Below are 21,533 nucleotides of genomic sequence, written 5' to 3' on the forward strand. Positions count from 1 at the left end.
GGTAAGAGGGTGAAATGACAATGCGTGGCTGTCACCCAGGGCTCTGACGTTGGACAGAGGAGCACTGGAGCCTCTATGGCAGCTGGTAGTCTGCCCTCTGCCCCCTCAGCGTCAACACACGGACTGATTCGAGTGACTGAGCTAGAGGCTGCTGCCCACACTGCTGGTGGAACAGCAGAGGCAGCAGCTTGAGAAACAAGACAAAATTCATGAGGGCGGAAAGTTGATAGTGGACTGGACAACTGTGGAGGATGATGATTACATAGCTGAACACACAGTTGGGTGGACTGGACATATTTTGTTTTGTTTGAAGGAAATGTTAATACATTGAAAATGCAATAGCAGGGATTTCTTTAAAACGGACATAGCAAACGAATAAGTCATTTGTCATTTTTAATAATACTTTATCACATTCAAGGCTCAGGTTACGAGAAAAAGAGGCATCCCTGCACATTGACACTGACGACTATAGACTCCCAACAACCAACTCACACAAAAACAAACTTTCTTTGTGATCATTTCTCCATTGCATGTGTTATTCGCCTGAGGTTTCAGAGGAAAAAAATAACCACATGTCTCCAAGGCAAAGGAGGGAGGGGGCCACAGTGGTGTTAGGTATGTTGAGACGTCAGCACACGCCTGTGTACTCCTCACGCCGGCCCTCGAACATCCTGGCAGCCAGCCGAAGACCTCAGTGGTGGCCGCTGGTGTACACTCTGTTCCTCAGGACCACCACTGGGGGTACGTGGTGCCGGACACCGGTGTAGTGCTGGACGTAGTCAAACCACCGTGTCACATTCATGTGCTTCTCCTTCTCCTGGATGACCAGGTCCACCTGGGAGAGAGAGGGGGGAGACGTTCCTTGTTTCCACTGATGCTCCATACTACGCTGTACAAATCTGCCATTGTTTCATTTAAATGGGTGGTCCTTCATATGAACTAGTGTTTGTTACAAATGGAACAATGTTAGCAGAGATGCAGATCTGCACACTGTCCACAAAGAGGACCAATACACTTCTTGGAAAGTGTTCGTGTCGCCATCCCTCCTAACAGTATTTCCATTTGCCATTGCTAAAAGGTTGTGAATGACGCTACTGTGACACTACAAAGCTGCAAGGAAAGAAAATGGCTAGCAATGTTTTGAACCACCACTTATTGGCTAGCTAGCTAATACCCAAACTAATGCAGCAGCTCTGCTTGTTACTAACTCACATCTCTTTCCCCCAAAAAACAAGTCATTTTTTAGCTGAACACAATAATAACGCCTTACTAAAGTGAACATATTTGACCATCCAATTTCAGGTTCATTGTGAGGCTGCCCAAACCTGGTCTAAGCTAGCTATACCGTCCCTGAAACAGAGTCTAGAATCATACCAGTTGGATTCAGTAGCTACGATAGCCCTCCCATGACTGTACATCTAACAAATACAATGAGGACCTAGGCTGCTGAGTGACCTCTGTCCTGAGGTTAACCGCCATGATAAAAACTAAACTGACTCCCTTGTGTCTGGTGGCAAGGATCCATCTCCGCCACATCCGCTGACATTTCTCAACATGTGATCCCGTCTCTCTCCGTCAGCCTCCGGGGCCGACAAACTTCTTCCTTGGCCTGAACTAAAGACATCACTTTGCACCTCTTTTTATTTTTTTGGGGCTTGTGTCAAGTTCTCTCTCCCATGCCCTTTAACCGTATGACTCTTAATTGTGAGCTCCGTTTGACAAAACGCCTTTTAACTTCAACTCTGAAGTCGGCTCTGTTTGGTTATTGGCCGCTAGACTTACGATGATGTGATGGATTCCGTAGTACATGAGTGTGTCGGCGAGGGTGAACTGATTTCCTGCCAAGTAAACCTTGTCTTCTAGATAGCTGTTGAGGTCCTGCATGAGAAAATAAATAAAATAAACATTTCATCATTAAGTTCATCAGAATTGCTTGATTTTTTAAAACAGAATTTCACAGATCCACAATAGAGACAAACACCTATAAACATCTTGAACACTGCAGGTCACAATAATCACTACAATGTAACTCATGACATTAACTTAGTATTTCTTTATCATAATCACCTAATTAGACATTAGATTCAATTAAAGTTAACCAACAAAGTTCATCAACCACATAACATGTATTTGAACAGTAAAAGCCGGAGTGAGAAACTCCCGACACGTCTCAATAACAATAACAATTACTCTCCCAGCGTGATAGGTGTGATAATGACATATCCACAGTAAAAGACAAAATACTCAAATACACTTCTTCAATAGTCAAAGAGAGTTGAAATACAAGACGAAAGCTGTGGCTGGTGGGGCCAACTCAGGCCTGAGATTTATTGAACCTATATATCTGGGACGTAAGGGTGGAGAGCTCGGTATCTGTACGTGAACAATGCACAACCCGAAAGGGGAATATCAGCCTGCTGTGGCACGCCATCCCCACAACTCTGGCCACTCCGGCTAGTGCAGATGCCTTACAAGTGGCTCACTCCTTTCCTGACTTACATGGGCGCCTGCAAATCTAATGAACCTTCCCCAAACCCAGGCTGTGGATGGGCTGAGCAAGGAGGCTGTGTGTGTGTGTGTGGTTATGCAGGTCCCAAGGGATGGGACCATCTTTAGCACTTACACTGCACATACAGCGTCTTGAGGGCTAATGGAGTTATTGTGCAGTGTGTGCTGCCAAGCAAGGCATGAAGACAGACTCCTCCGTCACAATCAGATCCCTGCCTTCCCTACAGCTGGAGGCGCAGGCGGACAAGAGACTACCCCCCACCCCCATCTCCACCATCACCCCCACATGGACATCAGAACCTGGGCTCTGCTCCTCCACCCTAACCACATTCTGCCCGAGAGTTCTGATATCGCTGCAGTCACTGGGGCCACTAGACCTCCCCGGGGCCAGTAGACCTCCCCGGGGCCACTAGACCTCACTGGGGCCACTAGACCTCGCCGGGGCCACTAGACCTCCCCGGGGCCATGACCATATCTACCATAGTGATGAAAGGGAAAAGAGTCCCAATGGTAGAAACAAACAGCATCATGTTTTCACCTAAAGTAGCATTCCTTAGGGGTTTTTTTGCAAGCGATCCACACTGTCAGTCTGGCCAACTTTACATAAAGTCTTTTTTTTATAGGACGATAGGAGTTTAGTACCGTAGTATCGCCATACCGGCACCGTAGTATCACCATACCGGCACCGTAGTATCACCATACCAGCACCGTAGTATCACCATACCGACACCACCGTAGTATCACCATACCGGCACCATAGTGTTGCCATACCGTACCGTAGTATCACAATACCGTACCGTAGCATCAGAGTAACTATTGAAATCAGATCTAACATTCTGCATAATCAGATAAACTGAAACGTGTGACACACACACACAGGAGGATTTAAAAGTGGCGAAAGGCGCCTGTCCGGCCAATCGATGGCTTCGTATCTCTTTCACGCTGTCGACAGCCACAGCGGCCCCCATTAAAGACTTTTATTGTTGTCCACTGCTTTGCCTGTCTCGGCCATGTCACTGAAGGGCCATACATCCGTCTTGATTCATGTCGCCTCGCATTAATGAGCCACACACACTGTCAGTCTGGCCCCTGCTGGCAGAACATTGGACAGTTTTGCTCAGGGGCTTCTCCAAGGCCCTGTTAGACCCTCTCCGTATACAGCTCACCAAGCCTCTCTATCCCACAAGGGTAGAAGGGACTTCTCATGAAAAACAGTGGGTAGCGGTACACATTTTCATTTGACAAAGAGACTACAATAAAACTGACTAACTTGCAAGAGAAAGATATTTCAAATGTTTTGACTTTCTAATACTGAAGAATCTTCACTATTGTTTCTGGGCCTCTACCTTCAGTATGGTCTTGATATCGTCTTTGTGGCATCCATCCACTTTGGTGAGCCTGTACTCCAGCCACTGCTGCACTAAAGCCTTGTGTTCTGCTGACCCACCCAGTAACTCGGGCCGTTTGGCCTCTTGGACCAGGTGAGTGGCGATGGTCACCAAGCCGACCAGAGCTGGGCCATTATTACTGTGGAGCACGGGTACCTGGGTGGGAGAGAAAGAGAATGTGTGTGCATTACACATTACACATTTTTTTAGACCTTTATTTAACTAGGCAAGTCAGTTAAGAACAAATTCGTATTTACAATTGACGGCCTACCAAAAGGCCTAATGCGGGGACGGGGAGATTAAAAATTAAATATAGGACAAAACACACATCACGACAAGCGAGACACCACATAAAGAGAGACCTTATACAATAACATAACATGGTAGCAACACAACAAAACATGGTAGCAGCACAAAACATGGTACAAACATTATTGGGCACACTAAGACACGTGTAAACATCCTGTTAGAGACACTTGTCAACATCCTGTTAGACACTTGTCAACATCCTGTTAGAGACACTATTTAAGCGCTAGTTGCATACTAGCTCAAGTTATTTGCATAGCTGGCTAGCTTTCTAAACAACAACACACGCACTGACACTACCCCATGTGGTACAGTATGTCTGTTTGTTTCTAGCATTGCAATGAAGGCTGTTGAGGCAGAACTAGTACTGAACACTCAGTGAAATTAGCTATAGACCGTTTAGTAGTAGCAGCAAGATATGTTGGCAACACAAAAAACAATCCACATGGCATGTAACGTTAGCTATCTGGCCAGACAGCAGACGCATTCAATGTTAGCTTAACGTTAACTGGCTAATGACAACACATTTGATCTGAAACAATGATTATTACACATTTATTACACATCATTGTTCCTAAGTGACCTGCATTCGCTAAAAGTAGAAGATAATATAGTTGCTAAAGCTACGGACATTATCTTGTTAGCTAGCTAGCTTTTCTAAGGACAGTAGAGTAGCATGTGCTCGCTACTCTTTTTAACCTGCTGTTCATGTGGTTAAGGTCTATAATACCTGGCACATATAGATAACTGTGAACGCAACCATTAGATGGCAAATTCACCTTCTTGTCCCCCTGAGTACTGTATTTGTTAGGATTTTTCAATCCTAAAGATTTTTCCAGCGATGACAGCTCTCTCAACGCCATCATCGCGAAGGGGATGGCAACACGATTGGTCGAGATTAGTAATTGCCGCCCACTAGACTCAAATGGACAACAAATTCAGCCAATGGTGACATGAAAAGTGTTTAGTGTTTAATTTGTGTTTAATTTCATTTCATTATCTTTTAGGCCCTGCTAGCTTTTTAGGTGACATTGCATCAGACAAGATCAAGAACTTTAATGACCCGATGAAACAATTATACAATAAAATAGTATAGGTCTAATTTCTCCCTGAATATTTTGTTACAGAATATTTTAAAACATATTTAAAACATGCTTACATTTTTTACTGTAGGCTACACATACATTATCAAATTGAGAATGTTTAATTGTTTAATTCAAATATCTAAAATGATATATTTCTTGATTAATAAAAAATAATTTTTCAGGAGAATAAAAAAGAGAGAACCCACTGAGGAACATTAAAGAGAAGCTTCGATTGTTGGAAGGATAGCTTGTGTTTACAAATCATACGGTATTTGGTTAATAATATAAGGTATACTGTAAACTGAGGAGTTTTAATTAATTAAAAGTATATTTTGTAATGGATGTTTATGTTATCCTACAGAAAATACTCGTCTCATTTTAATTCACTAAGCCTGATCATTTTGATCATTTTAATTCACTAAGCCTGATTCATGCCAACCCAAGCCAGCACGGCATAGATATTTTCTTTACATGGCACTTTACCTTATAATCAAATTGTAATCAATCAAATGTATTTTATAAAGACCCTTTTTACATCAGCCGTTGTCACAAAGTGCTTTATAGACACCGAGCCTAAAAGCCTAAAAGAGCAAGCCATGCAGAGGCAGAAGCACAGGCAGATGGGGCAGGGGGCGGGGACTTCTGATGTAATAGAACCAATGTGTCAACAATATTCTTATTATGTCATGATAATATTATAGGCTAACGGGGTGCCTCGATTTATAACGGGAGTGCTCTGCACTTTCGGCCACTCCCCTAAATCAAAAGTTTCTTACAGCTGAATCTACCATTCAAACCATTCCTACAGCTGAATCTATCATTCAAACCATTCCTACAGCTGAATCTACCATTCAAACCATTCCTACAGCTGAATCTATCATTCAAACCATTCCTACAGCTGAATCTATAATTCAAACCCATCCTACAGCTGAATCTACCATTCAAACCATTCCTACAGCTGAATCTATAATTCAAACCATTCCTACAGCTGAATCTATAATTCAAACCCATCCTACAGCTGAATCTACCATTCAAACCATTCCTACAGCTGAATCTATAATTCAAACCCTCCCTACAGCTGAATCTATTATTCAAACCTTTCCTACAACTGAATCGATCATTCAAACCCTTCCCAATTCAAACCCATCCAACAGCTGAATCTATCATTCAAACCCTTCCTACAGCTCAATCTATCATTCAAACCCTTCCTAATTCAAACCCTTCCTACAGATTAATCTATCATTCAAACCCTTCCTAATTCAAACCCTTCCTACAGCTCAATCTATCATTCAAACCCTTCCTACAGCTCAATCTATCATTCAAACCCTTCCTACAGCTCAATCGATCATTCAAACCCTTCCTAATTCAAACCCTTCCTACAGATTAATCAATCAAAACATGGGAAATATTCAGGGGCCAACATTTTATAATAACATGCTTGTTTCCTCAATGCGATGTATGAGATTTGTGTAAAAATAAATCAAAATGACAGTGAAGGTCTAGTTTCCCTAAGTCCTGCAGCAAGTTTGCCCCCATGTCTCCTGGCATGTTTGTCTCACAGTGTCTCCTTGCTCTGCCGTTGTGTGTCATGTCTGTTTCGATTTGTTCGGTCTCCTTATGACTCGTCCATAATGAAATGTCGGATGTCAATCCAACTCTGCTTATTAACTCTATGAGGGCCAGGTGTGTGTATGACATTATAGGAAGTGACTGTTGCGCTGAGGTGTCGCATGCTACTACTTCCCGTCAGTCACGTCCCTGGTGGTCACACGTATCTGAATATCCAGGTTGAGGTAACGTGGAGGGCAGTTACTCTGAACAGGAAGAGAGAATAAGCTACAGCCTGTGGTAGAACTCTACCATATCCCCACGCGCCACGTTACGCATCACAATAACATGAAATAGAATCGATCAGATCAGTACACTGATGAACCCCTTTAAGCCTTCCCCAGGTCATGTCTGTAAATGAGAATGTGTTCTGATTCAATTTATCAGGTTACAGCAACAATAAAGGTTGAATAAAAACAATATTCCAATATAAATAAACCCAATATGCAGTGCCACGTAAAACGGCAGGGCTATAATATTGAATCTCATTCTTCATCTAGAATTATTCGAGGGCCTCTTATGATTGGTTCAGTGCAAATAGGGCCTTGGATGGACCGTTCTTGTTGACGTTTATTACATTGTACACATCCTCACCGTAACCTGTACCCATCACTACATGTGCACTTCATCTGCTATTGCAAAGGTTCTTTTTAGAACTAATTTGGAGCAAAAAGCTGTCCCAGGATGCAAATTATTTATACATGATTAGATGCCACAGAACAAGGTATGATATAAAAAAAGAAAATATGTTTGCGCATTTGTTTGTGCATTGCAGAATGTCGTACACTTTTAACCCAGTAAGGATTTCCTAAATGAATGCCTGCAGCGTTAAAGTGCGCCTCCTTCACCCAAATGCCTTGGAGCTGCCACATCTTGTATGTAAACAGATGTGTTGAGGACAACGATCTCCAGTTGCCGGGAATGATCCATAGCCCATGGGAGTATTTCTCATGCCGATTGTGATACATAATCCTGGGTCACATTAGTAAGAGAATACACTGTGGGGTCACCCATACAGCCGTGGGGCTTCCAGAGGCTTCTGCATACCTCAATCGTGATATCTCTTCGCCCATTACACTGATTTGTCTGGCTTGGATGTAGGGCCTATGCAGAGCTGTCTCCCCCGCTACCTCTCATGACCTGTAAGGTTATTGTCTGGATATTTAAATCTACAGATGCACAAGATGGAGGGGATAGTTCGTGAGCAGAGACATGCATGTTGTCAGCACGGATTGTTGAAATTGCGTATTGGTGCTACCTCCGATTGCCGGGCTGGAACGAACATGGGCCCAGACACGGGGCGGCTGTGTGACAATTTGAGAAAAGCCTGAGATGGATGGAGATAGACATCGATTGAAATCCTACCCCAACATCCTCTCTGTCTCACATCTCCCCAACACCAGAGACAAGACAGCTTTCAGCTTTCACAAAGGATTGGTGGATGAACAAACCTGGTACGTAACATTTCTGTGTATCAGTGGTGGCCTTGATGTAATAGAAGCAATAGATTGTGAGGAGGCTCCAGAAAATATTCAATGTTTTTAAGAGCAGATACAGGAACAACTCAGTAAATCTTATAGCCCCCTGTAAGGGCCAGAAGCTCAGACTGTGACACATTTCAAACCTTTAATAACCTCTAAGAAAAGTGACAATCTTTCAGTGTACACATGTGCCCTGCTGGCTCTAGCAGTGGAAGTACTGAAGAGAGTCACAACACCAGTGCTCCAGGCCTGCCTTGGGGTCTCTAAGGAACTGACAAACCAGCCTTCTGCGCGTAGCAAGAACGCGACCCCTCCCTTGCATATCCAAGACACACACACACATTACACATTCGCATATCTGTGTTGAGGGTGGGGGTAGGTGAGAGGACGACATGGTGGAACGAGGATATTTTCGTGGCATTTGTAGTCTTTCCGTTAACACTTGTGACAGGAAATCAGCATTGGTACAACCAGGGAGGAGTTTGAGCAAGTTGAAAGACAGTTTGTCCGTCTCCTTGCTGCCATGCCAACCAGACGCTGGGGGACACAGTACCAGCTCATAGTACCATCCCAGAGAGCATCCAAAAACAGTCAGTTAGGAGTATTAATTAATATTCTGAATTATCTAACCCTCAGCCATGTCCCCTCAGAAAAATAAACCTCAGTGGAGGATTTTGATCATTATAGCTTCTGAAAACTCAGATTGCCTTTATTGAAGTTGCCCATTGGCCACGCAGGTTCTCTCTCCGTGATTCAGACAGATTATTGGTGGAAACTATTGAAGTTGTGCTCTAGCTATGCCCCTGAGGATGATAACAGAGACTCCCATGTAGAGTTGTGGAGAACGTGCAATACACATGGACTTCAAAAACACACAGACACACACTTATGCACACCTATGTGGATATGTAAGTTACACACACACACACACACATATACACACACACACACACACACACACACACACACACACACACACACACACACACACACACACACACACACAGCATCTGACCTGTGTTGTGTACAGCTTAGCGAGGCTCTCTGCTGTTTATGCCGGGCTGGATATTTATTTCAGCCAGCAGGGAGCACTGTGGTTCTTTAAAAAAAAACTGAGAGGCCCTCCATGATCAAACACAGAACATGGCCGTTTTAAGAGGCCAAAGCTTAATCAAGTCCATCAGAGAAAATAGCTGTTGTGTGACTGTTGATGGTGCAGCAACACACACCGGAACATTCTAATCATAATGGCCGACACAATTATCAGACACAAACCAGTTGTATCTGATAAAAAAGTTATTGTTCAGAAAAGCCATTTCACATCGTCTCACGTTCCTGGTTAGGAATTTCTGGACAGACAGTTTTGTATTGATCTTCTACAAGTGTGACTGATCTCAACATCTCTGTCTTCCTCATGGTGGGGCTGGATTCTCATTGTGTTTACAGTACCATACACACTACTATGTTTTAGTAAGTTACTGTACATTGTGTTTACAGTAACATTTACTTTACTATGTTTTAGTAGATTGATGTACACTGTGTTTACAGTACCAAACACATTACTATGCTAAAGTGGAATACCGTACATTGTGTTTACAGTACCATACACATTACTAAACTCAGCAAAAAAAGAAACGTCCCTTTTTCAGGACCCTGTCTTTCAAAGATAATTAGTAAAAATCCAAATAACTTCACAGATCTTCATTGTAAAGGGTTTAAACACTGTTTCCCAGTGCTACAGGGAGACAGGACGGACAGCTGATTGTCCTCACAGTGGCAGACCACGTGTAACAACACCTGCACAGGATCGGTACATCCGAACATCACACCTGCGGGACAGGCACAGGATGGCAACAACAACTGCCCGAGTTACACCAGGAACGCACAATCCCTCCATCAGTGCTCAGACTGTCCGCAATAGGCTGAGAGAGGCTGGACTGAGGGCTTGTAGGCCTGTTGTAAGGCAGGTCCTCACCAGACATCACCGGCAACAATGTCTCCTGTGGGAACAAACCCACCGTTGCTGGACCAGACAGGACTCCTCGAAGGAATGAGTGTTACACCGAGGCCTGTACTTTGGAGCTGGATCAATTTGGAGGTGGAGGGTCCGTCATGGTCTGGGGCGGTGTGTCATCGGACTGAGCTTGTTGTCATTGCAGGCAATCTCAATGCTCTGCGTTACAGGGAAGATATCCTCCTCCATGTTGTTCCCTTCCTGCAGGCTCATCCTGACATGACCCTTCAGCATGACAATGCCACCAGCCATACTGTTCATTCTGCGTGTGATTTCCTGCAAGACAGGAATGTCAGTGTTCTGCAGTGGCCGTCGAAGAGCCCAGATCTCAATCCCATTAAGCACGTCTGGGACCTGTTGGATCGGAGGGTGAGGACTAGGACCATTCCCCCCAGAAATGTCAGGGAACTTGCAGGTGCCTTGGTGGAAGAGTGGGGTAACATCTCACAGCAAGAACTGGCAAATCTGGTGCAGTCCATGAGGAGGAGATGTACTGCAGTACTTAATGCAGCTGGTGGCCACACCAGATACTGACTGCTACTTTTGATTTTGACCCCCCCCCATTGTTCAGGGACACATTATTCCATTTTTGTTAGTCACATGTCTGTGGAACTTGTTAATTTTGTGTCTCAGTTGTTGAATCTTGTTATGTTCATACAAATATTTACACATGTTAAGTTTGCTGAAAATAAACGCAGTTGACAGTGAGAGGACGTTTCTTTTTTTGCTGAGTTTATGTTTTAGTGGACTACTGTACATTGTCTTTACAGAACCATTCACATTACTATGTTTTAGTAGAATACTGTACACTACATGACCAAAAGTATGTGGATACCGGCTCATTGTACATGTCATTCCAAAATCATGGGCATTAAGACGGACGGAGCTGTTCCCCCCTTTGCTGCTATAACAGCCTCGTCTCTTCTGGGAAGGCTTGCCACTAGATGTTGGAACATTGCTGCAGGGACTTGCTTCCATTCAACCACAAGAGCATTGGTGAGGTCGGCGTTCCAATTCATCCCAAAGGTGTTCGATGGGGTTGAGGTCAGGTCTCTGTGCAGGCCAGTCAAGTTCTTCCACACCGATCACGACAAATCATTTCTGTATGGAACTCATTTTGTGCACGGGGCATTGTCATGCTGAAACAGGAAAGGGCCTTCCCCAAACTTTTGCCACGAAGTTGAAAACACAGAATCGTCTAGAATGTCATTGTATGCTGTAGCATTAAGATTTCCCTTCACTAGAACTAAGGGACCTAGCTTGAACCATGAAAAATAACCCCAGACCATTATTCCTCCTGCACCCAACTTTACAGTTGGCACTATGGATTGGGGCAGGTAGTTTTCTCCTGGCATCCGCCAAACCCCGATTAGTCCATTGGACTGCCAGATGGTGAAGCGTGATTCATCACTCCAGAGAACATGTTTCCACTAATCCAGAGTCCAATGGTGGCGAGCTTTACACCACTCCACGTGACGCTTGGCATTGCACATGGTGATCTTAGGCTTGTGTGCGGCTGGTCAGCCATGGAAACCCATTTCATTAAGCTCCCGACGAACAGTTCTAGTGCTGACGTTGCTTCCAGTGTCCGTTTGGAACTCAGTGGTGAGTGTTGTAACCGAGGGCAGACGATTTTTACGTGCTTAAGCACTTGGCGGTCTCGTTCTGTGAGCTTGAGTGGCCTACCAATTCGCGGCTGAGCCGTTGTTGCTCCTAGACTTTTCCACTTAACAGTAACAGCATATACAGTTGTCTGGGGCAGCTCTAGCAGGGCAGAAATTTGACAAACTGACTTGTTGGAAAGGTGGCATTCAATGACAGTGCCACATTGAAAGTCACTTAGTTCTTCAGTTAGGTCATTCTACTGCCAATGTTTGTCTATGGAGATTGCATGGCTGTGTGCTGTCAGCAACAGGTGTGGCTAAAATAGCAAAATCCACTAATTTGAAGGGGTGTCCACATACTGCTGTATATATAGTGTACATAGTCATCTATACGGTACTGTAAAAACGACGTTTTATTAGAATGCTGTACATGTTATTGATCACAGTGTCCCTCTCTCTGTTACATATAGGAGTTGGAGGTGAGGCCAGAACCAGCGGACCAGATCATTCTATCCTCTCCATCTATCTTCATGTCTTTAGGCCATTACTTTGATCCACTACGCCCTGGAGGACCCAAGGGAAAGCACAGGGCACATGGCTTGTCTCTCCTATGGTTGTGTCCAGTATATCTCTACTGAGAGATCTGTATAGCACACTCCAATAGAGAGAGAGAGAGAGAGAGAGAGAGAGAGAGAGAGAGAGAGAGAGAGAGACAGAGAGACAGAAGGAGAGAGAGAGAGAGAGAGAGAGAGAGAGAGAGAGAGAGAGAGTGTTATTCGGCCTTCTCCTACTCTCAGGCAATGGTCTGACTCTGGCTGACATCTCCAGCCCCCCATCCAGCCACCATTATCTATATGAGGCCATCATTATTGGCAATTTCAGCCCAGGGACAGATGGGGTTGCAACCATGGTAACATCCACCAGGCCTCACCTGAGACTCACACACTGAACGATAGAGGAATAATGCATCCACTGTTATTCAGTAGTGGTTAGAGTGGAGCTATGTGGGGTGTATAGTGGACAGGACCAGCCCTAACCTTTTCCTGCAATTCTACCCATTTTGCCAATACTTATGCCATGTTAATGAAATATGAGTGAGAGTGACTAACAAAATCAATGGGGGTCCCATGGAGGTCAGGGCCATGTGTGCCTGGTCGTTATTCAGCCATGATTACTCCAAGTTTAAATACCTGGCTAGAATGACGACCAATCAAAAAATTGTTAGCTGACATGGCTAATTGAGTGACTGTCAGTGACATCACAAGAGAAAAACTGCTGATGCACAACCACATTTTTAAATTGCACCTTGTGTATTCTACTATTCTACCTCGCAACAGTAAGACCCCGAATGTGTTCTTTAAAAAAAAATATATATATTTATTTTTTGAAGGGGTCAGGGGCCCCTTAGTGGCTAGTGGGTTATGACTGGAACCGGTCCTTGTAGTGGAGATATAAGCCCAGCTGCTCACCTCTAGTATTACGGGACAGAGATATGTATTTTGTGTCATTTCAGTAAGGATTCAGATGCAGTACTGTACTGACGCTCACATTGGATATATGTGTTTAGAATCTGTGAGAGCCAGAAATCTTGCTTGTTTGTAGGTGACTAAATACTTATTTTCCACCATAATTTGCAAATAAATTCATTAAAAATCCTACAATGTGATTTTCTGAATTTCTTTTTCTCATTTTGTCTGTCATAGTTGAAGTGTACCTGTGATGAAAATTACAGGCCTCTCTCATCTTTTTAAGTGGGAGAACTTGCACAATTGGTGGCTGACTAAATACTTTTTTGCCCCACTGTATGTGTTTAGAATCCTCTGTTAAGCTACAATAGTTCACTATAATTTTTTAATGGCTCAACAAAATGTGCCCAAGTCCACTATTTGCCTCCTGTAATTACATACCCGAGATGCAAATGTAGCTTGTATAAATAAACAGGTAGCATCTGTGGATACTGTCTCTTCCCTGTAATCCACAGACACAGCAGGGTTCTCTGGGCAAGGTGGTATTGCACATTTGTATGACATTTACATCTGACTGTGTATCATTCACTTCCAATACTACATGGAACAAAAATATAAACGCAACATGTGAAGGGTTAGTTCCATGTTTCATAAGCTGAAATAACAGATCCCAGACATTTTCCCTACGCAAAAACAAAGGTGATAATCCATCCACCTGACAAGTGAGGCATATCAAGAAGCTGATTAAACAGCATGATCATTACACAGGTGTACTTTGTGCAGGGGACAATAAAAGTCTACTCTAAAATGTGCAGTTTTGTCACACAACACAATGCCACAGATGTTTTTGAGGGAATGTTAATTTCTTTACCATAACCCGCCTCCAACTATGTTTTAGAGAATTTGGCAGTACGTCCAACCGGCCTCACAACCACAGACCAGGTGTAACCACACCAGCCCAGGACCTCAACATCCGGCTTCTTCACCTTGAGGGATCATCTGAGAACAGCCACCCAGACAGCCGATGAAACTGAGAAGTATTTCTGTCTGTAATAATGCCCTTCTGTGGGGAAAAACTCATTCTGAGTGGGTGGGCCAATCTCCCATGGCTGGTCCCTGCCTAGTCATGTGAAATCCATAGATTAGGGCCTAATTCGTTCATTTTAATGGACTGATTTCCTTATATTAACTGTAACTCAGTAAAATCGTGGAAATTGTTGTGTTTCCATTTTTGTTCAGTCTACTTTTGTGTTGTATCCAATCAATCAGGGGTTATGATTATACATTTTTAAATATATTGTTACAACAATACGATACCTTTATATTATAATAATATAATTGCAACAATGATTAATACACAATAGAATCAAACACATTTTTATTAAAAAAAACATTGAATCGTGATTTAAATTATACTATGACACTCAAATGTAAGAAACATAATTTTTCTGTAATATATTTTTCTGCATACTGTGTGGCATATTTCCCATTTTTCAAGGGCTTGAAACATACTGTACAAGGCAAATCATTGGGAATTGGCGTGACAACACACGAGCTCTGAGTAGAAAATATATCCTCAGGCCGTTCCGATACTCCAGGAATAAAAGACGGTTTCATATACTGTAAGTTCCAGTGCAGACAGACCACCACCATAAAGCCCAATCCTGGTCTGTACAGTAGTCTTCAATTTGATTTGAACAGATCACACATGTAGCTATTGATCAGGAACAGTTTTGATCCTATTTCAATTTGCAAAAATAAAATAAAAAAAATCTGAGCATATCATTATCCACACATAAACTTGACTCCTTGTATTCCTTTCTTCTGTCTGAAATGAAAACGTTCAAATACTGTAGGAGTACATTGGACGTGATGGATATAGACAGTGGATAGTAAAACGTCTATTCCTGCATTATGACTAGAGACTGGTTGTAAAAAGCCTTTACCAGAAATGAGAATTTGATCTAAACTAAAAGCAAATGTCTGAGGATGGGTGTTGGACCATCAGACATAAAACAGAAAAGAAAGGGGGGATAGTTTTGATGAAAAATATTTAAACAAAAGGTTCAAATCCAGGTCATGTGACATGACTAACCAATACACAGAGCCCTAATCATGATCATTGGACCCAGGTGTCTAGCCTTAGTGAGTCAATATACAGTGATAAGGTTGTGTGTGTGTATGTGTGTGTGTGCGCACAGTATATGTGCTAAAACTCTGTGCCTGTCAAAGCTCCTCAATGTTTGTAATGTGGCCGGCTTCACTCATCCTCTCTCAGTCTCCTCATATAGGGCCTAATTAACTTCATAAAGTGCAGCAATTTTGACATTTAGGAGCCTAATTCGCTCCGCGGCGGAAGAAGCGAAACACCCGCGGTAGAGATAACATGAACTGACAGGGATCTCCAAAAAAGTGAGTTTATCAGGAGAATGGACATTAGAAACAGACCCTAGGAGATAGGTGCTCTACTCTGTTCCCGTGACTGACTGGAACGGTTGTTTTTAATGGTCAGCGTGATGTGGGTGGGTCTTGTTTATCAGAGGGTGTGATCTACATTTTGGACCAGTGATTGAGGTGACGGCTAGCTGGTGGCCAGGCTGTCTGTCTCTGGTGTCTTCCTTTTAACCAAGTTATCATGAAACTATCTGATGTATTGTGAGTGGGTCTGTGTGGAGATATGGCTATACCAATCTACCTGCAGGGACTCCCGGGCGCCATCAGCACTCGCCGCTCTCGGGCACGTCCTCCGTCAAACCAGATACATGGGAAGTCAAGTCCCTCGTTTTTTCCCTTTACCGACCAATAACTCATTTATCTTCAGATAACTTTGTCAGATTGTCAAGCAAACTCTCCGATGGGAGCCGAGCCCAAAGCCTATTAAAAAGGAATAAACGCCGGCTGCGCTGGTCAACACTAACGGATACTCCCTCCGAGCTTTCCCATGACTGCATTATCGGGGCTCCTGTTTCTGCAGCCGCAGCCAGCCCTCCCCGGTAATCACGTTTCCCCTCCCTTTCCCCTCCAAACATACTTGTTTCATTGATTATATAAAAGGGATTGACTTTCCGTGACCAGATGTAACACTTGTAAAATGCATGTGTAATTGTATTGGGTTCTGTCTCCCTCTTTCCATCGCTCCATCCCTCCTCTCCTTCTCTCATCCCTCCTCCTCTCATCCCCTCCTCCCTTCTCTCATCCCTCCTCTTCCTCTCCTCTCTCCTCTCATCCCCTCCTCCTTCCTCTCATCCCCTCCTCCCTCCTCTCATCCCTCCTCCTCTCCTCAATCCTCCCTCCTCTCCTCCCTCCTCCCTCCTCTCATCCCTCCTCCTCTCATCCCCTCCTCCCTCCTCTCATCCCTCCTCTTCCTCTCCTCTCTCCTCTCATCAAATCAAATCAAAATCAAATCAAATGTATTTATATAGCCCTTCGTACATCAGCTGATATCTCAAAGTGCTGTACAGAAACCCAGCCTAAAACCCCAAACAGCAAGCAATGCCCCTCCTCCCTCCTCTCATCATCCCCTCCTCCCCTCCTCTCATCCCTCCTCCCTCCTCCCTCCCTCCTCCCTCCTCATCCCCTCCTCCCTCCTCTCATCCCTCCTCTCCTCCCTCCTCTCCTCCCTCCTCCCTCCTCTCATCCCTCCTCCCCTCTCATCCCTCCTCCTCCCTCCTCTCCCCCTCCTCCCTCTCCTCCCTCCTCATCCCTCCTCTTCCTCTCCTCCCCCTCCTCTTCCTCCTCCCTCCTCCACCCCCTCCCCCTTCTCCTCATCCCTCCTCTTCCTCTCCTCCCTCCTCCCTCCTCTCCCCTCCTCCTCCTCCCTCCTCATCCCCTCCTCCTTCCTCTCCTCCCTCTCCTCTCACCCCCCTCCTCCCTCCCTCTTCCTCTCATCCCTCCTCTTCCTCCTCCATCCCTCCTCCCTCCTCTCATCCCTCCTCCTCTCCTCCCTCCTCTTCCCCTCTCCTCCCTCCTCCTCCTCCTCATCCCCTCCTCCCTCCTCTCCTCCCTCCTCCCCCTCCTCCTCATCCCCTCCTCCCTCCTCTCATCCCTCCTCCTCTCATCCCCTCCTCCCTCCTCTTCCTCTCCTCCCTCCACTCTGTCTGCACCAGGATGGGGGTAGAAACAGATGAATATTTGAATCAGAGAGAGGTTGCTGCGGTGGTGGCAACGACGTTGACCTAGCAGCAGCAGTAGAGACTAGGGTGTGTGTGCACTAGTTGCGATACTATATGACATGATGCTGGCGCCGAGCCGTGCTGCTGTGCTATTCCAGTCCTGAGACCTCGGGTTCATGAATAATTTGCCACTGTTAATCTTGAGTGGTCTTGATTTATTCTGGGCCGCCTTTGAAGTGTAATGTGCTGAGGGCCTTATGGGGAGGACAAGAAACAGCAGAGACTAACAACAGCAGTAAATGAGGGAGAGGAAGGGAATTCATTCTGAGAAGACAAGTAGCTCCTGCTGTATTTTCAGATTATTTTCAAGTGACAGACCTCCAAGTTTATTGACACAAAAATCGTAATTTGTAAACTAATGATAAGACGATGATAGCTGTTAATATCTATCAGTGACTTGACAATGTAAAAGTAATCATTAAGTAATCGATCTAGGTCTCCTTGTTTACTGAGGCCACGTCTACCCCTCATGAAGGAGAGTGGCAGGCAGGTAATCAAAGAGAAAGCCCCGAAGACCTGTCGCAATCTTCAAGATGGCCGCCCTTCCATGTCATCTTCCATCTTCCACCTACCCTTCTCTGTGACACCCCAATTTAGCAGGGTAATGACGCGTCACTAACGATACCCTTTTCATTTGGCTCTATCAAGGTCAATGTCATTGTCAGTGACCAAACAACCATGTACATCTGATCGTGTTATCTATCCTTGGCTGATACTGTAAGAGGTAAATGGGGATAAACAGCCATTTTGAAAAAGGTGGAAAGGTAGCCTGGTTTGGCTACACCATCACTTCCTATCAGCGTTGCTGTTGTGCTGTTGGGAGATAGAGTCTAGTCTCAGGTGCTCAGAAGTTGTTTTAGGTCCAATCCCCTCGCAGGGCTTGTGGGTCAGTTGTTTGGGCTGGGGGCAGAACATTCACATTATTCTGAGGAGGAATTGGTCGTCACTCTGAATAGGATCAGGTAATGTTTACCTGGGGGACAAGTAGGTCTTGTGTGCTTGTTTGGATCCCAGACTATGTTTCAAATGGCACCCCATATATTCCCTATACAGAGCACTAATTTTAACTAGAGCACATGTTCTTTTTGACTAGAGAACAGGTTCTTTTTAACTAAAGCACAGGTTCTTTTTAACTAGAGAACAGGTTCTTTTTGACTAGAGAACAGGTTCTTTTTAACTAGAGCACATGTTCTTTTTGACTAGAGAACAGGTTCTTTTTAACTAGAGAACAGGTTCTTTTTGACTAGAGAACAGGTTATTTTTAACTAGAGAACAGGTTCTTTTTAACTAGAGCACATGTTCTTTTTGACTAGAGAACAGGTTCTTTTTAACTAAAGCACAGGTTCTTTTTAACTAGAGCACATGTTCTTTTTGACTAGAGAACAGGTTCTTTTTAACTAGAGAACAGGTTCTTTTTGACTAGAGAACAGGTTCTTTTTAACTAGAGCACATGTTCTTTTTGACTAGAGAACAGGTTCTTTTTAACTAGAGCACAGGTTCTTTTTGACTAGAGCACATGTTCTTTTTGACTAGAGAACAGGTTCTTTTTAACTAGAGAACAGGTTCTTTTTAACTAGAGCACATGTTCTTTTTGACTAGAGAACAGGTTCTTTTTAACTAGAGCACAGGTTCTTTTTGACTAGAGAACAGGTTCTTTTTAACTAGAGCACAGGTTCTTTTTGACTAGAGAACAGGTTCTTTTTAACTAGAGCACAGGTTCTTTTTAACTAGAGCACATGTTCTTTTTGACTAGAGAACAGGTTCTTTTTAACTAGAGCACATGTTCTTTTTGACTAGAGCACAGGTTCTTTTTAACTAAAGCACAGGCTATTTTTAACTAGAGCACAGGGTCTTTTTAACTAAAGCACAGGTTCTTTTTGACTAGAGCACATGTTATTTTTTGACTAGAGCACAGGTTTTTTGGGGGGTGGGATTTATTTCGGACACAACCCCAGACCCCATATCAATTTATTTACACTTTTGGAACACTTCATATGGAAATGGTAATGGAGGATGGTAATGGAAAAGGAATTTGAGTTTGGATGATCCATACATTTTTCTTATGGTAAGTGTTGTTGGTGTAGTGTCTATGTGCCGAAGTGCTGGTTTAGGTGAAGTACGTGAGGATCGTGTTCCTCCCTTTCTGTTGTGAGCAGGTCAGCATCTGGTCCTCTCGTTCATCTGTTCAGTACATTATTGTCAGACCCAACGTAGCAACTCAATTAAATAATGAAGCTGTATGCAATGCAAGTCACAGCCTCATATATAAAAATGTAAAATATGTATGGATATGTGTGTGTGTGTTAAAGATATATATATCTACATATACTGTGTATATATATATAGAGAGAGAGAGAGAGAGAGAGAGAGAGAGAGAGAGAGAGAGAGAAGGATAGAAAGAAGGATAGAGAGAGAGAGAGAGAGAGAGAGAGAGAGAGAGAGAGAGAGAGAGAGAGAGAGAAGGATAGAAAGAAGGATAGAGAGAGAGAAAGAGAGAGAGAGAGTCAAGCCATAGAGAGAGATATAACATAAGGTTTGAATAACTTTGGGGATGATTATCTCAATTTAAGTCCGGGGGCCACGGAGAGAGAGAGCTTAAAAAACAAACCAATATGCATGTAGGTTTTGGACCTCTATTAATTGCCTATTTGCATTATCCACTTAGTCTACGGATGGGCACAGATGTATATCGCACAGACGAATCCTCCACTTCCTGGAAACACTGATTCAGGACATGCTGCTCAGTCAGACATTATGGTTGTCAGTCATCAATGAAAATATTGTATATACTAGTTCCTTCTGTTTTTACTGCGTACTGCAGTTTTTTAATTCCTGTAAGAGTTGTAATAGCCGTCATCTGTTTACTTGGCATGTCTAGCCTAAATGGAAATGCCTCTTTACAGGGATCGGCCTACCTGATAGTTGATCTCTTATTTCCAGTAGATTTTTACGTAGTTGTTTTGTAAGAGATATTTACACACACCATAATAAAGATTCACAGACATAACTCAAATCATTTATCCCACATGACAATTATTTTGAGATCAGTGTCGGTCTGTATAAATCATTTTATAAAACAGAGATATCTCCATCTCATAATATCAATGTAATTTTATTGCGCACACAACCATCCTGCATCCAGCGCCCCAGTCCTAGACCCTCACCTTCCTAGCCCGTCAAACTAATCCAACCCAGAAATAGAGTGAGTGGGGAGCCGGGCCTGTCAGGTTTGTCTCGTCCCTGCTGCAATCTCGCTAACTATACTACCCAGAGTCTCCCAGTGGTGAACCTCTCTGGCTCTACCAGTGCTGACAACCCACATATAATTAGTGGGCATGAATGTGGAGCTACCTATGAGTGGGACTGACAGAAAGCCATACCTATGAGTGGGACTGACAGAAAGCCATACCTATGAGTGGGACTGACAGAAAGCCATACCTATGAGTGGGACTGACAGAAAGCCATACCTATGAGTGGGACTGACAGAAAGCCATACCTATGAGTGGGACTGACAGAAAGCCATACCTATGAGTGGGACTGACAGAAAGCCATACCTATGAGTGGGACTGACAGAAAGCCATACCTATGCCCCCCCCCCTCTCTTCTACTCTCCGCTGCCCTACTCGGTGCACCGGTTCAGGGGCTCACTGGAGTGATGGGCCGTTGCCGACCTACTGGCTTTAATTGATGCCCTGTTATTTTGGGGAGGGGTGGAGGTTGGTTATCCATCCATCCATTCATTAATCTCTCCTCTCTCTCTCCCTCTCTCTCCCTCTCTCTCTCCCTCTCCCTCTCTCCTCTCTCTCCCTCTCCCTCTCCCTCTCCCTCTCTCTCCCCCCTCTCTCTCTCTCTCTCTCTCTCTCCCCAATCTCTAGTATTCCTGCATCTCTCGTTGGCCATT

At 44.0% G+C, this 21,533-nt stretch overlaps 1 protein-coding gene across 1 annotated transcript; it reads right to left on the reverse strand.

The window, feature by feature from the left end:
* Positions 1–380: 380 nt before the first annotated feature.
* LOC112215295 (eukaryotic translation elongation factor 1 epsilon-1) lies at positions 381–5,133 on the reverse strand. Its single transcript, XM_024374217.2, has 4 exons — positions 4,982–5,133; positions 3,855–4,052; positions 1,783–1,878; positions 381–835 (listed from the first exon to the last, which is right to left on the reverse strand). Exons 1-4 carry the CDS (start codon positions 5,066–5,068, stop codon positions 692–694), a joined length of 525 nt encoding a protein of 174 aa, XP_024229985.1. The 5' UTR covers positions 5,069–5,133; the 3' UTR covers positions 381–691.
* Between the last annotated feature and the right edge of the window lie 16,400 nt (positions 5,134–21,533).

The sequence above is a fragment of the Oncorhynchus tshawytscha genome, linkage group LG16, assembly GCF_018296145.1.
Source record: "Oncorhynchus tshawytscha isolate Ot180627B linkage group LG16, Otsh_v2.0, whole genome shotgun sequence".
In the NCBI taxonomy this organism is placed as follows: domain Eukaryota; kingdom Metazoa; phylum Chordata; class Actinopteri; order Salmoniformes; family Salmonidae; genus Oncorhynchus; species Oncorhynchus tshawytscha.